General features: G+C 41.8%; 1 protein-coding gene across 7 annotated transcripts in view; it reads right to left on the reverse strand.

Moving 5' to 3' along the window:
- robo1 (roundabout, axon guidance receptor, homolog 1 (Drosophila)) overlaps positions 1-17,722 on the reverse strand; it is a 228,977-nt gene that overhangs the window by 188,743 nt on the left and 22,512 nt on the right. For 6 of the 7 annotated variants that reach the window (XM_056440345.1, XM_056440346.1, XM_056440344.1 and 3 more), the window contains exon 2: positions 15,150-15,274. In XM_056440345.1, the coding sequence (XP_056296320.1) occupies positions 15,150-15,237 (88 nt within the window). In that variant the 5' untranslated portion in view covers positions 15,238-15,274. Of the gene's footprint in view, positions 1-15,149; positions 15,275-17,722 lie in introns of those variants that run through there. The other variant, XM_056440347.1, reaches the window with a different exon arrangement.

The following is a 17,722-nucleotide window of genomic DNA, read 5'->3' on the forward strand; positions in this document are numbered from 1 at the left end:
GCTCAGCACTATGGAGCGGTGTTTATTGTTATGGACCAATCAAGTCAAATGTCTTGTACTTGGCAAATAATCTGTTTCTTATTATTATTCTCATTTTCTTATTGAGTTCACAAGATTCACGAACAGTGATTGTCAGGCTGCGTTGGAGCCTGCTTGCCACTCATTGTTTCTTTTAAATCTTGATGCGGTGGTATTTTGCAAATGCCATTATAATTATCTTTCTCGTGTCCTACTGTCAGGATATAGTGACAGATAAAGCAAATATTACAAAAAGTATGTTTTTATCAATGTAATCCTGGTCAGAAATTCTCAAACAGCAGCAATTATCTAACCATCAAAAATATCCAGGCATAACAAACTGTAACTAATACTAATGTTATCCCAGCAAAATGGGCATGAAGGATATATCAATATATCATTTTGAATAGCTGCTGCTCACAGGGCATTGTAACCTTCAAGCTACGCCGTGTGCAGTCAACTCCACGGAGCTGATCAAACTGAATGCTGAGTACACAGCTGCACTTGTGCACCTAAGCCTGAAGGCGTGACAGACACAGGCAATAAAACAAAGAAGAGTGAGATAGTGGAGGCAGCACTGTTCTCCCTCACCCTCACTGTTGGAGACATGACATTAATATGAGATGGAGAGAGTGGGGGGAAGTGCAACATATGGATTGGAGAGCAGGGACAAAAAGGAGCAGGAAAGCTGTTGGGGTTCTATCAGCATCAGTGTCGTCATCACCACCATCACTATCAAGCTCTCTATAAAAAACAGATGTGCGTGAACGTATAGTGGGTGGAGTAGGTGTGGGAGGTTACTGTGTCTGACCGAGAGCTTGAAGGTGTTCCCTTTTCCTAGATATTGTGCCACAGCTGTGTGTGTTTAACCCCCCATACCTGGCCCTGCCAGAGGTCTCCTCATCCAGGCAATCACATGACAGAGGCCAACGTCCTCTCAGCATCCTTGAGCGCCTCTGATGGGCACGCAGCCAGTGACTGAATGCCTGCCCGTTGCCTCTCGTCAGCACTTTCACTCATCCAGCTCATCATCAAAGCTTTGCGGTAATAAAACCAATGTCATTCTGCTCCTTGTGAAGCTCACGTGGAGAGATAAGAGTGGAAAATCTGTCACTGGCTTTTTGTTCCAGATTAATTTCCCACTGTCTTTGTGTATACCATTTTCCTGGGTGGCATTTAGTTCTCACAGCGAGTTAATCTCATGTTTCCTCGCCTGATTTCAGCCATCATTTGGCAAATGTGCTGCTTTAAAGTCCATTTCCTTTTGACTTTTATCGTCGAGTGCGTGTATATGTGTGCTTCTAAATGGAAATAATTGATCAGATGAGGTTGTTCTGGAGCAACAGGAGCACCTATTTTGTTAATTAAAGCTGCATGTGGCTGCAGTAAACATTCGAGAAATAGGGCTTTATATCAGGCTTATTACTATACATGATCATCAGTGCGAGGACTTTGTCCAGGGAAATCTCTTATGGTCCATCAAACAGAGGCTTTGCTGCAGCTCGGTTCACCTGGTTCGTCTCCCTCATGCCAACCAGGAAAGGAGAGTCCTGTGAGGTGCGTACGAGTTTAGGGAGAGACAGTCATAAAGAAGAGCAAACACAGAGGGAAACGTTTTGGTTGGTCCAGCCATAACTCACCTTAGAGCTGAGAAGTTTTTTGGTTTTTTAATCTTTCCTCTTCGTTACTATTATATCAAAAAAGGAAAGTTCCTTAAGTCTAGACAGTAATCCTATCCCCCAATGTTCACGAACATTTCTTATCCAAATCAGTTTGTGTGCCGTAGATAGCAGTGCGTTGAAACTCGACTAAGAGTGCATGTGGAGATTGTGAGGGTGCAGTTGGGACAACCACCTTAAGAGGAGATAAGAGAAACTCATAAAATAGCAACGTTTCATTTCCTAAAAACACAATTGATGCCGAACTACCTGCCGGACTACTATCAGCTGGTCTGTAGGATCATAGCTTGGTTATCCTAGAACAGGACCGCATAGGGAGGAGACCCCGGGGAAGACCCAGGACACGCTGGAGAGACTACATCTCCCGGCTGGCCTGGGAACGCCTCGGGATCCCCCAAAATGAGCTGGAAAGTGTTGCGGGCGAGAGGGAAGTCTGGGTCAACCTGCTGGGTCTGCTGCCCCCGCGACCCGACCCCGGAATAAGCGGATGAAAATGGATGGATGGAGGACCGCATAGGCAGCTGTGGAAAGAATGCCGATGTTGACACGCAGGCCAATTTTGATGCAGTATCGCAAAACGCCACGTTATGAACGAGTATTCAATCCAACAAAGTTGTACATTTGGGAGAAGTACTCTATGTGAAAGTGAAGTTACTAAATCCTGTTCATGACTTTTAGACTCCATCCATATTCTCTCCGTGCACCTGACCTTCTCCTTTAGCACAATGCACATTAATATTTCATATCACCAACACAGATACACATTTTGACTGACACCTCAGCGTTGGGAATTCTCTACATCACAACATACGGTACAGCCTGGCTACCCGAGTGTTTACCAATGCATTCACACAAACAGACACATTGTCTATACAATAGGTGTACACCTCCCACCGCCCCCCTCCCCGGAAGTTTGGATTGTATATTCTTTCACATCTTTGGATTTAATGTGGCTTTTCCACTGAACAACACTCTTAGCTCATAGTTGAGAAGAAAACAGCTTTTTGCAATAATACTATTCTAATATACTTCAATTGTGAGAATAAAAACAAACGCAACTGTTGGTTGCCGGGTTGTCCAATGGTTCAACTTTATGCAAAGTACCTATAATGATGAGAGGTCCTTGAACCTTTTTCAACTTCCCCAAGTCAGGGTGTATCTTTCGTATCTTTTAATAGTAGCAGTCGGTGGCAGCAACATGCTTTTTTTAGGGTGACATTGACAATGCGTCTATATTGAAGTATGTATGTGTGAACAGGGCATGAGTCTAATGGGAACAAGGCAATCTGAATATACTGAAACAAGGAATAATATGCATTATTTGTCAGTGGTGGTTAATTTAGTGTTTGCATGCTTGTCCCATAAATATATATAATATGCATCAAATGTTAGCTTAAGCACCTCCAACAAGATTTGACTTGGTGGTCAACAATCTTTACATTTGAGAGTATTTCTATCAAAAGATGGATAGTAAAAAATCAGCCCAATCGTTCTATCACTCTTCACTTCAGATGAACATCTGAGGAAAGCACCTACATGTCGAAGGCCCTGGGCTGTTTTTTGTTGGCAGTTTTCACTGAGAAAGAGACGAAAGAAATGACCAGACCCCTTCCTTCCTCGTCTCCTCTTCCTCATCGATTGTCTGCATGTCTGTGTCTCTGTGTCCCATGGCAGCAATAGCCACAGTGATGGAGACAAAAGGCGGTTTGGGTATTAATTCAGCACTGAAGTCTTCTTTCAGAATCCTTTCAGATGCAAAACGCCATGCTGCGCATTGGTCAGAAGGGGACGCTGACAATTACAGCCTCACATTGAGCCACCGTCAGAGACTCACTCTTCAGACTGATTGACAAATGGAAGAGCAAAAAAATAGCTTCCATTTAAACCATTTGCGAGAATAGGGGGATCATCTCTAATATCTTGTCTCAAATAGGAAAGGGAAAAGATGAGCGTGCATGGGAAATGAGCTTGCAATTTAGTTCTTTATAAAGGCCATTTAGGCTACACGCACAGAATACCCAGTGGGACTGTGGAGTCTTCAAAGCTCAAATTCAATGGCTCATCAAGATAAAGCGGCAACTTTTTGCAGGGATTTGCATCCAACTGCTCTTTCCCCTAAATATAAATACTTTTCACACTGTGCTAACTAATCTACTCCCATGTGCACACACACACACACACACACACACACAGATGAACATCAATGAGGAGTGCACACAATCATACCCTGATTATCCAAAATTGCCTTGGCCATGAAGCGAAAATCAACAAATGTGTCTGGAAATCTCTGAATGTGAGTTCTGGTGGGACAATCAGAGATGTTCATTGTCTTGCCAAACACATATATTTCCAATCGTGTTGCTCAGTTGGTCTGCATTTCCCTCGGTGTTCAGTGCATTAAAATCGGCAGTTTGTGGAGACGGATGCCTGTTGATGCTTCATCACATGTTAAACCAGAACAACACGGCTCCCAAGTGTGTGACAATTGACAATGTTTTCCTGCTGAGACTAAATCTTTGACTGTCCTTGAAAAAGTAATTATGTCTGAATAAAAGTCCACTGGACCAATATAAATAAAACAACACATATTTGCTGATTGGCATACGAACATCAATATTTCCTGGAGGCAAATATGTAGCAGAATACATATTTATGTTTGAGTTAAAGCTCTATGAAAAGGAAGCGAAGAACCAGAACAATTATTAACTAGAACGGGCACTCAGTAGAGCGCATACCTTCACATATCACAAGATTGGGCATTGAATTATGAACATTTTGGCATTAGTTGCATGCCAATTGGATAAAAATTGACTGTGCTATGGTAAAAAGAAGATGTTTACCTTTTCATGACCTTGACCTTTGACCCGATTGATCCCAAAATCTAATCAAATGGTCCCCGGATAATAACCAATCATCCAATCAAATTTCATGCGATTCGGTTTAATACTTTTTGTGTTATGCGAGTAACACGCATACAAATAAATAAATAAATGCATGGCGATCAAAACATTACCTTCCGCATTTTCAATGCGAAGGTAAATATGAAAAAAACTAAATGCAATTAATGTGATGTTATATTGTTTAAAGGGTACATCATTATAACTGTTTGGATTGGCTTCTGGAAATATATTTCAAGTGGCTTAGCTGCACATCTTACCACCTCTTCTTCCACCTTCCTCTCTCCTCCTTCTTCCCGCTCCTTCCTCTTCCTCCTCCTCCTTCTTCCTCCTACTCCTCCTCCCTCCTCCTTCTTCTTCCCTCCTGGAGGCCTCCTCCACACACGTCACTTTAACATGCACTTTAACTTGAGGCCTCCTCCACACACATGCCACTTTATTTACATGCACTTTAACTTAAACACTTAAACACACGCCACGTGTAACATACACTTTTAACTAAAACACACATCACTTGAAGCACACACCCAAACACTTTCACATTATTTGTTGTCTTTCTGTCGTGTTGATTGTTGTTTGTCATGTCCAAATGTTGCACCTTCCGCCAAAAAAAATTCCTCGTTTGTGTAAACATTCCTGGCAATAAAACTGTTTCTGATTCTGATTCTGATTCTGATCTGAAAGCAAGAAAGCTTCTGCATTGCTTCTTCAACAACATCTGAACAAAGACAATTGTCTTGAGGACAAAAAGTAGGTTTTAAAATCCTCCTTTAACATGAATGAACAGAAGTTAATTTTGGAAAACGTTAACATGGAAAGAGAAACACGATCTTATAGTGTGTGCCTGCAATGCAGGTAGCCACACGGCACAGGTATGAATAACAATCACTTGTTGTGAGAGTTTAAACAGCTGCAGGGGACGGCCGTGTGCAGCTAGGAGCACAAACAGGTTCTTTAATGGAGAGAGGGATGTGAGGAAAAAATCATTTGTGTGATGACACTCTCCGACAGCCCCACAGCCCCACAGCCCCACAGCACAGGGATGTTGTGGCTCCCAGGACGAGGAGTGGCGGCGTGGCATGGATGTGTGTGTGGGGGGGGGGGAGGGAGTTGATTGAGGAACTGTGTCATGTCTTTATGGAAATTGGGAAATTGTTCAACTCTGCTGCATGCACAGCACACCATATCACACGCACACGGAAAAATGGGCAGCGATTCTATTATTGTATTATCTGCTCCCACATTGCTTTGTATTTGATTTAAAAGCAATGATGTAGAATGGGAAGCAAGTTAATTGTGTTTTTCATTGCACATTCAAACATGTCAAAGGACATTTGTATCCATAAACTCCTTATTTTAACCACTCGCTATATTACTCATTTTATTAATAATAATCCATTTAATTTATATAGCGCTTTTTGAGGTACTCAAAGAGACTTTACATGTTACATTTGTTACACCGTAGACACAGTATACGGAGAGCAATTCAGGGTTAAGTGTCTTGCTCAAGGACACATGACTAGGCCGGGGATTGAACTGCCAATCCTCTGATTGAAAGACAGAACTGCTAATCACTGAGCCACAGATGCCAAAATAAATAGTTTAATGGCATTACAACTTCAGCCATTTCTGTTGATCTTGCTTAATCTGTTGGCAATGACTCAAAACATTTGATTTTGTCAAACTTTTAAAAGAAATTTAATTAGAGTTCACCTTGATGTTTTTTTTATTATTTAGAAGAGTCGTCTTTTGGTTCCTTGAGTGTGACTAGTCCGACCTGTCCTAAATCTCACTGTCCCCTTGGACTGACTTTGTTATGGATTCAGCCCTAACGGCGGTGAACTGAGGTCCAAGGTGAAGTCACACTGGATACATGTAGCCGAAGGTGTGGAGTAAAGAAAAAGCACACTTGAGCTAAGGACATCAACTGTCAAGCCTGAGAGCAAAATATGAATGTAAAAAAGAAACAAGCCGGCTGTGTCCAAAAACACCCTCATCAGACGCACAAACCTACATGACAAAAAGAGAAAAGCCCAGACAAAAAGGAGATAAGATAATAAAAAAGCAAATGCCCAAACCTTCTGGAGCAGATATTTCATCATTAAATGATGGCCTCGGGACAGACGGATTATGATGAGGAAACACTGGCTTGTGCCTGCTGCGTAATTAAATGGTGGCTGGATGGAGTGAGAGGCAGTCAGATGATAAGCACTGGGCTCTGTTTGTGCCCCAGGACAGAGGAATATTGTCAGATGTGTTAAACAATACACTTATCTGTGAGCACAGTTTGAAGTTTTTGCAAAACAACAAAGATAGCCAACATATTTCATCTTGTTTCCTTATGGAATTACTGCAGCCTCTCTCTAGTGTTTACATAAAAAGACAGAACAGAATAACAGAGTAAAACATTGAAATTAGAATAGACATTTTACATGTGTCCCCTTAAATATAAAAAAGAACTACAAATATTAATATATTGAAATCATTATAAATTACATACCATTATAAATATGTGCCCACATCAATAGCACAAAGCACATACTATGAATGGAAACAATAGTTCTAAAAAACATTATTATTACATTTATCCAAAGTGACTTACAATAAGTGCATTCAACCATGAGTACAAACTCAGAACAACAAGAATCAAGAAAGTAACATTTCTTCAAGAAAACCAAACAACAAAAGTACCATAAGTAATTGCCATTTAAGTGCTAATCTGTTTTAAGATTTGACCATATCCTGGATGTAGACGGGGCCCGGTAACCAGTGAATGGAACGGAGGAGCGGAGGAGTGTGGGTGAATTTAGGGAGGCTGAAGACCAGTCAAACTGCTGCACTCTATTATGGTTATTACTTAAAAGATATTGTAAAATCAAATTACCTCTAGATCTACATCAATGCCAGCAGCTGTGTGAGGTTGTACTACTGTGACAATTTGAGCTAAATGCTAATATGCTAACATTCCTACAGCAAATATGCAGATTATTTCTTGGCTTGTGAGCACATTAACTTTCACTAATTAACAAAAAACACAAAGTACAGCTGAGGCTGACAAGAATGGTAATGTAGGTATTTTATTAAAAAACAATGTTAATGGATAAACAAAAGTCCTGATAATAAAATAATACAATAAATTTAAAATAATGCATTAAAGCAAATGCATATATTAGTAAAACAGTCCATCCAACAGTGAATCATTTCCATCTTGGTGAGAGAACATGGAGAACATCTTCAGGAAATAATGCCACAGATCCCACAGTGATTGGTCCTGCACCAAATCGTATGTCTGCATACCAATCTACATCGTAGACGTAGTCCACATTCAGTCACTAAGACGCACAAAGATTTCCTGACATTTGATTCAAGCCTTGCCTGCAAACGCCCAACATTTATTTAGTTTTTCAGTGTGAAATATTGCATCAACATTCTTTGTTTTGATTCCGTTTCACACAAAAGCAAACACTGCTCCGTAAACAGAAAACATAATGGTGTAAATCAATATAAACCACGGACCAAACCACACACAACATAGTCTTGAATGCACAAGAGCTGAATCAGTTATAGAAGGAAAACAAAAAGGTAAAGTAATGCACAAAGGGACAACTAGGGAAAGCACATGTGCAATTTCAACTGACAAGACTACGATTTGCTTTAAGAAATCAGTATGGACAGAGCTCAGAGAAAGAGTCTAGCCTGTTTTTTGACAAAGCTTTTTAATATGTCTTCATGGAATGAATTGTGTCACTAAATTGTATCGTTCTCCCAAAAATATAGTCAGTCACAAGGATTTCATTATTTGAAATGCTATGCTTTCAACCCTTCTTAAATAATGGAGCAATCTCCTTTGAGACTGAAGAATAAAACAGTGGTGAAATCTGGATTTTTCACCTAAATAGAATTACAGGGTATTTTGCAAAGTGCTGTATAAAACAATTAGGAATCAGTCTTGAAAGTTGGCAAGGAGAGAAAAACACTTTTCTTTTTGTCAGGATATTTTATTTTGACTATTTCATTGGTAAAAAGCTCTTGTCTGCCCTTTGCCAAGCTACGATGTTTGTATCGCTGCCAGTCAGGTTTCAAGTTCTCTCGATGGGGATTGAAGATGAGTACAATCGTCCCTGAAAAATGTCTGTAGCTCCATGGGCTTGTGCGACTGAAGCCAAAGTAGACTGCTTCATCTTTCTGGCTTCAGCTTCAAATTAGATCAGACATTAGAAACGACCTTCAGATATCAGCAAAGCAAATATGCTGACAAGGATGCATGCGACAGAAAGGCCAGTGATCAAGATTTATGGAGTGAGGCTACACTGTGTGTCAAGACTGATACGTGTCTCATGAACGGTGAAATGAAAATGAGCTTGTGTAAGGGCGCGTATGGGTTTTGGCTTGTCTGCAAGAATGCACTAGACTAATGGCTGTTTGTACACTAGATTGAGAGACAAAGAGACACATCATTTTCTTTCCAATGAGACCCAAATTGAGAGAATGAAGGGGAAAGCGTGAGTGTCAAATAGGGTGCTTGTAATGCACAACACTAATAGAGCGTCAGCAGGACAGCAGCAGCAGATCCATTCTCCTCTGGGCTCCATACCTGTTATAAACTTCCTCTGCTGTCTTGCACAATTGGTTCGGTAATTTAAAAAGGTCAGCATGGCTCTTGTGTAATTCAATACTCTCATGGTGCTGTATTAACCACATATTTAATCACCCGCAGGCTGGTGTGCAAGCTGAATACTGAATGTAAAGGGAAGAAGTAGAACCCACAGTGCTACACAAGGCCTAGCTGTCCCAACTGATATGTATGACGCACAGGGCGAAGGCAGAGGAGGAGGAGGTGTAGGAGGAGGAGCAGCAGCAGTGTATCGATGAGGACGGCTCTGTGTTTCCACTTAAGTTGAGAAAACATCTGGGAAATGGAATGTTTTGAATAAGGAAGTCAGGTGCGAGCGTGGCATGAAATAAAATTGGATGGTCTGGAGAAAAGATTTAGTTTTAAGTTGTCTGCACAAAGGAAGAAGGCCGGGTGAGGAAATCTAATTTCTCTGAGTTGCACTGAGGGTATGAAAAATGCAATATCTCTTGATGTGGAGTTGGGTTGTTTTGACGATCAAATTACAGGGTAGGTTCACCAATGAACAAGCGTCAGTAGTATCAAGTAAACTACATTCACTATCGTGAGCCATACATAGCTATACATAGTTCACGTTTCCTGCAGTATAATTATGCTTCAAAAGAAAATATCTTTGTAGAATGAGAATACTATTGAGCTACATCATTTTATGAAATCGATAATGCAGGAAAAAATAGAAAATTGAACAGTTGAACTGAATATAAAACAAATATATTGTTGTAACTTCCCACCTTCCACTTGTAAAACATATAAGGCACTTTCAGAACTGAGGCTGGCAGAACATTTGGGGGAAATTATGATGCTTCGCATGAGAAAACCAATCGCAAAGTATAGTATACTGATCAAGAATGCAGCATAAAGTGACAACAAAGAGTAAAGGTGAATAAATATGATTGTTTTTCGAAATTGAAAAATCAGCCATGTCCCGCCTAACATACCCAACTATAGATAGAAAAGATACAAAATGTCAACATGCAAACCACACTGGGCATAAGGTAAACAAGATCACAGGCTAGGTGAAGGTTTATCAGAATCAGAATCGTTTTTTGCCCAAGTACGTTGCACAAACAAGAAATAAGACTGGGGGAAATGTCCATAACAATAAACGTAGACATAGAATAAAACAATAAGAAGAATAAAAAACAATAAACATAAATATGGTAAACAACAAACACTACTTTAAAACAAATATATATATATTCTGAAATAAAAGTGTCAAGTGTATTTGGTTATTCAGGTCAAATGAACATATTGAAAGCACTCAATTACCAGACCAGAACCAAATACCTGGACGATTCTGCAAAACACACAATTACTTTCAATGTGTTCAAAATTACCTTTTTACAATATGAGGGCGGTTATGTTTCGGTAAATATTGCAGTTATTGCAAATATAGGATGTTTAAGTTAAAGTTAGAAGTTGAGGCTACTAAAGCATCTTAGTTAAAGTTAGTGAACAATCTTGGTTAATCAAATGTCACTCATGAATTGCAGAGCTGTGATGAGGTGCAAACGCCTGTTAGATGTCAGCACTGGATGTAAATTATAAAGTGCGTAATTGTTAAATATGTATGTATTTCAATGAACCTGAGAAAGTTAACAAAGTACCTCAGAAAACCCAGAGGATGAAAACGATAATAAAAAGAGAAAAGGAAGCCATTGCTTTGGGGAAATGCCGCGATTTACTTTCAGGCAGGAGAATTAAAAAGAGCTGTCAGTCAGCAAGTATGCAAAGAAAATCCAAATCCAAGAGATACCTTGACATTTCTCTCTCATTGAGAGACACAGTGAAAGGAAGACACGGTGTCCTGGTGGAATTCGACTTTCCCTCATCTAGATATTTCTGACAATTTTTATGCTGACACATTTGCAGAAAGTGCAATCCATGACTCAGATCTGACACCCCTCTCTGGTTTGGGTGGATTGTCGCTAAAGCTGAACGCTTCACTTGCGGCGTCAAGCGCCTTACATAAGGAATGATATCTATTTTAAAATCTTTGTTCCCAACTCCAATACGCTCATAGACTTAGATATGTCATTCTGCACTTGCAACTCTTATGGGCATTACCTTGTATCTTTACAACTATAACTAGAGCAGAATATCAGTGAGAGGAGACACTGATAAGAAAAGCCCTTGGTTAAAGTCCTCTGATGCCGTGAGTGTTAAGCAAAAAGCTAAAAAGCTATACGAGCCAAATTCAATTCTAATATAGCTCCAACTGCTGCCGGTCAGAAATTCTGCTCCCAGGGTGTGATTGAAAGCGTTTTTGTCAATGTAGTGATCCTTCACCTGTGCACATACATGATCACACACACGAATCACACTCGACACACACACGCACGCACACACACAAAAACACACACACACGCACATACTTAAATCAAAGTATAGGGAGCTACACACTGCCCTCTGCTTGACAAGTAAATTGCTTCCTAGATCGTGTTGGCGAAATAAAATGTGCTGAGAGTGAAGATGGTGGCTTGGACATGGCAAAAGAAAGTGAATGAGAGGTGAAGGGCAATAGAAAGAAGCGAAGCAGCCAGAGTAACTAGATAACGGAAAACAGCGAGTGTGAAATGCTCCGCTAAGCAGGACTGCATGAACCTGTAGTCCTGCCTGTCCAGTGTGGTGACAATAAAACCCATATAGGTGACCCTCTCGCTGTATCTCCTCCAGGGAGACGTTTCAATAACACGACACGATGGGAGAGAAAAACTCATTTCTGTAGTTTAAAAAGCAAGCCCATTCAAATCATGATAAGGTTCTGCGCACAAGACAGAGAACACAGAATAACGGATATTTTGAGGAGTTTCTATCTGGCAAAAGTAAAAAAGTAAGTGCCCACCTCCACAAGACAATAGCCTATTGCTGGTGGAAAGTGCATTGTGTGATCTATTTTACAAAATCATGAAAAGCAACAGTCAACTTACAGTCAATGGAATCCCATCAACACAAAAAGGACTGATTATTATACAACAACAAAAACAGGGGGGAAAGTATCAACATGGACTGTTGCCTATGAGCTGTACTGCAAAAGTTGAGTCATAATTCAAGTCAATTTTACTTGTATCTCTCAAACAAGGTTCCCTATGTATTTGCTGATCTGAGGTTTATTGATGACCTTGTAACTTTTTGACAGAAACCACAGAACGCTTCAAAAACACATTTCAGACATGATGCCTCCGTCAAACCATGCCCAAAACAATTAACCATGATACAACACGTCTTTTCTCCTCAGCTTAGCAAGCTTGCATCAACAGAGTGTCATCCAACATCTGCAGCAGTAGAAACATCCCAGAGGATGCCTAACATGAAGAAGGAAATGTTGCTATTACACCACCCATCTTTCTCCACACCTGCTGGTTTATGAGGTTGGAAACTAGTTCTACACACTGATAGAACTGACATGATAACTTCATGTAACTCGTGACATTTTGAAAGAAAGCTGGAGAAAGTATCAGAGCATTGTAAAGTTGGAAAAGATGAGTTACTTTTCTAAGATTATCTCTAGTAATTTAAACAAACCTCGTGTTCTTTTTAAAACCATTGATGCGATGCTAAACTCTCCTTTACTCACTTGTATTGAAGCTTCAACTGAGGTATGTGAAAAATTCCTCTGCTATTTCATTGACAAGATCTCCACTATTAGAGCCAGTATCTCACCACCTTCTTTCGACCCCTCCATTGATATCATATGCGCCGCTGTCTTCCAACAGTTTGGACCAGTGTCGTTGTCATCTCTCTGTGACATTGTTGCTAAATTGAGGCCATCGTCTTGTCCCACAGACCCAGTCCCTCCTCGACTTTTCAAAGAGATATGGGACACTATTGGTTCTAATGTCCATACTATTATAAATAGCAGCCTAGAGTCCGGTTCTGTGCCAGTTTATTTCAAACAAGCGGTTGTGGTACCTCTGTTAAAAAACAAATCTGGACACTTCTGTCTTCTCTAACTACAGACCCATCTCGAAACTTCCTTTTATTTCAAAAATATTGGAGAAAGTCGTACTCTTACAGCTGCAGTCTTTCATACATGCACACAATATTTTCGATATGTTTCAATCCGGTTTTAAAGCGCTTCACAGTACTGAGTCTGCCCTTCTAAGAGTGTTCAATGACCTCCTGGTCACTACAGACTCTGGTGACTCTGCTATCTTAATGCTCTTAGACCTCACAGCTGCTTTTGATACGATTGACCATTCCATCCTTATCTCTCGCCTAGAGCACTGTGTGGGTATCAGGGGCACTGCCTTAGAGTGGTTCAGGTCCTACCTGTCCCAGCGATCTTTCTCTGTTAGGCTTGGTGACTTCGCATCGTCTTCTGCCCCCCTATCCTGTGGAGTTCCCCAAGGTTCCATTTTAGGGCCCATTTATTTTCCTTATACCTTCTCCCGCTTGGGCTCATTTTTAGAAAACATGGCGTCTCCTACCACCTTTATGCGGACGACTCCCAAATATACATACCCTAAAGAAACGCACCTGCTCTGACGCCCCTGGTTGACTGTCTCAATGACATAAAGGCCTGGATGGCGAAACTTTTTAAACATAAATGAGAGTAAAACGGAGGTAATTGTGTTTGGACCAAATGGCGATGTCCCCTCCATTGACCTGGGTTCCCTGCAACAGTATGCAAAACCCATGGTCTCTAATCTGGGCGTTAAAATCGACAGTGCTTTTAAATTAGATAAACAGATAAACTCTGTGGTTAAGTCCAGTTTTTATCACCTGAGGCTGCTGTCCAAAATTAAACCGGTTTTATCCGCTTCTGATTTTGAGCGTGTAATTCATGCATTTGTTTCTACGCGTTTAGATTACTGTAATGCACTTTATGCCGGCTTAAACAAGACTTCGCTGGCCCGCCTGCAGCGTGTGCAAAACGCTGCGGCTCGGTTGCTTACAGGAACCCGCAAGTACGATCACATCACCCCAGTCCTGTCTTCCCTCCATTGGCTTCCTGTCCACTTTAGAGTTCATTTTAAGATTTTATTGTTTGTTTTTAAAGCGCTTAATGGGCTGGCCCCTCAGTACATCTCTGACCTCATACAGGTGTACACCCCCTCAAGGGGTCTGAGATCGGCTGACCAGCTCCTCCTAGTAGTCCCTAAAACTACGAAAATTACCAGAGGAGACCGGGCCTTCTCAGCAGTAGCCCCCAGGCTCTGGAACGACCTGCCCCCCCAGGTCAAATTGTCGCCCACCCTCCAAACCTTTAAGTCCCGCCTGAAGACCCACCTCTTTTCCCTCGCTTTCGAGTCAGTTTGAGCTATGTTTTGTATTGATTTCTCTCTATTTTGTTTGTATGCCTTTTATCTACTACTGTAATATTATATTTTATTATTATGCTATGCTTACTGTGAAGCACTTCGTTAAACCCTCTGTTTTTAATATGTGCTATATAAATAAATTGGATTGGATTGGATTGGATTGGATAGCTGTCAGTGCATTCAGCTCACAGAAGGCTCACAGTGGATCTTCACAATCTGAAATAGTTTTATATTCACTTTTACTCAGTAACACATGTCCCATATGTACTCCATTGATTCTATTCTTTATATCCTTATCGGGCCTCGAGACACTTTCAGCATCCAACCACAGTATCTTCTAGCCAATCAGAACACAATAAGCCTTTTCTCTCATTGTACTGCACTGCAGCTAGGTGAGTCGTCTCGGAAAATCCATTGTTAAAGACTGTCATCGATCTAAATGTGGATGGTGCTAAGATCAAGGTTACAATTCTGGTGCAACTTCTCAAACTACAAGATTTAGATGGCAATAATAAATCATTAAAGCTACGGCAAAGGTGTCACGCACATAATAGTCAGTCAATCACACATACACACTGACAAACCATGATGATGGAGCCAGACAATGAAGTCTTCCTCAATGATGAGAAGACATGTATAGAAATATGACATGTCTTACCTAGGACTAAAGGAACATCTTGGCCATGACCCAGCCTGAACAGAACCATGATGAGGAGGGGCGTGGCCCCTGACCACATGCCACGCATTATGATACTCACTGTCCTGGCATCACTGGGTGTCAATCTGGGGAAAGAGGCAAACAGAAAGCGGTTAAAGACTGGTTGTGTTGCTGAGCATGTCACTGGGTTGAAAAACAGGAGATAATAAAATATTTTTTATTTCTTGTGCAAATTACAATGAAATGCCGGAGAAAATTATTATTATGACCATAATATTTAATATGTAATACAAAGCAGCGCTCATGACAAACGATACATAACGTAAAGGAACTAAATAGGTTCCTTTACATCATAAAAGTATATCGAGTTCAATCTTGGAATGTAAATAAGATTTCAAATCAACTTTCTCTGTTACTACATTCTTACTCAGTAGCTCTTTTTCTATACACACACACACACACACACACACACACACACACACCAAATGCATTTGTGTCATATTGATTTTAGACAGGTGAGACAAAAGTGTTGGAGTTTAGTGGTGTGTGCGAGACAATGCTGTTCGTCTGACATCACCTGTGCATAGAGACAGGGGCCGTATGTAGCATGGAAATAAATCAGAGGATTCTCCGGATCAGCCATCTGTGGAACAACCTGTTCACCCTTGTTTGATTACATCCAGCAGACCAGGCAGCTTCGGTTGCTCTCTCCCTCTCTCTCTCTCTCTCTCTCTCTCTCTCTCTCTCTCTCTCTCTCTCAGAGCGTGAGCACGGAGGTTGTGAGCTCAGAGTGGTATCTTGGTGTTTAACGGGGTTTAACGGTGGATTTCCTCGTTAAAGTGAAAGTTGTTAAGCGGTATATATGTGCTATGTGTCACAGGGATGTTTGTGTGTGAGACTGCGGGTGAACTGGTGGTTTTGTGGGTTCACGTGTGTTGGCACAGCCGGCTGGCGGCTAGACGGCGTGGTGAATGTGAACACGGTGGTGGTGTCGTGGGTGGTGGTGAGAGACACGTTGGTGCCGGTGATGCGGTCAGAGTCACCGTGGCCAACGTGCCTCCGTTTATTAAGGAGGAGGATCTGAGAGAGCTGGTGAAGTATGGGAAGGTGGTGTCGCAGGTGAGGATGGTCCCCTGGGGGATGAAGTCCCCCCTGCTGCAGCACATGGTGTCTCACAGGAGGCAGCTCCTCATGGTCCTGAGTAGGCCTAACAGGGCTGAGGAGCTCAACCTCAAGGTGAATATTAAGGTAGAGGGTTTTGAATATCCAGTTTATATCTCATCTGGGAATAGGAAATGTTTCGTTTGTGGGCGAGAGGGACATCAGGCCAGAGACTGCCCCAAGAAAAGAGCTGCTCAGCAGAACACCAGCGCAGCAGCTTCTGAGGGGCAAAACCAGGAGGGTCCGGAGGGGACGGGTGGTGTCCAGCAGGACGAGGAGGAGCAGACAGGGACAAGTGGTGTCCGGCAGGATGAGGAGGAAGAGGAGGAGGAGACGGGTGGTGCAGTGAGCGAGGAGAAGCAGAAAGGTGTCAGGGATGTGGGTTTGACGGGGAGCGAGGCGGACATGGAAGAGGATAAAGAGAGCCTCAAAGTTCCCCGTCGAAAGAGAAAAAGCCGAGAGGACAGTGAGAGCTCTCAGGCTAAAAAAATAACGACAGGCAGGAGGAAGGCAAGAAGAAGGGGAGCAGAGTCCAAGTCCAGGAGGGAGGAGGACTCTGCTTCTGACACTGAATCCCCTCGCTAAAAACGTGTAAACAGAAGAAGTGCAAAAATAATTAACAATATTATTGATTGTGAAATTCAAGCACATAGCTAGCGGCCTCACTGGCTACTAGAGGAACCTCTGGAGCACGGGGCCAGGATGGCGACGCCGGGGCTCAGCGGCACTTCCTGCCTCCAAGTCCCTGGGCGAAGCCAGAGTCTGGATTAACTTTTTTTATTTTATTAGGGCATGAGCAACATGGACAATTTCATTAAGGCATGTTAATATAATGACGTGTAATGTTGTGTCTTATTGAGTAATTGAAGACATTGTGTTTTGTTAAAAGGGTTTTTGGTCGGTTATGCTAAATGGTAAAATAAAGGTTTTCTAGAAATCCAAAAAAAATCTCTCACTTCTCTCTCTCTCTCACTTCTTATCTACAGGTACTCAGTGAACACTTTTGATCCCCTTTATATTCAGTTCCTGTTCTGAAATTAGAGGAGCCTGTGAAACGGCTGCCTGTCAGATCTCAACCATGGGGGAGCTCATGGTACAGTGTGTGTTATCGTCTCTTCTCATTCCACCAGTGTCACAGCCGAGCAAAACAATTATGTGTTTGTGGCAGCTGTGTCTGATTTGGCCTCGGCTGCTGGTGATTGGCAATTAGTCAGCAGCCGAGGCCACCCTTATAAAAGCTCCCACTTGAGAGTGGAGGAGAAAGGTGAGCAGAGGCGCATGTTTGGCGGTCTGCTCGGTGTGTGTTTCGAGAATAAAAGCATGTCTTTGAGCAAAACCTCTCTGTGTCTGGCGGATCCTTGGTACGGGTGGGGGAAGCCCACGGGTGGCGGGGTCAGGCCTGCTACAGTGGA

The sequence above is a fragment of the Pseudoliparis swirei genome, chromosome 20, assembly GCF_029220125.1.
Source record: "Pseudoliparis swirei isolate HS2019 ecotype Mariana Trench chromosome 20, NWPU_hadal_v1, whole genome shotgun sequence".
NCBI lineage: Eukaryota > Metazoa > Chordata > Actinopteri > Perciformes > Liparidae > Pseudoliparis > Pseudoliparis swirei.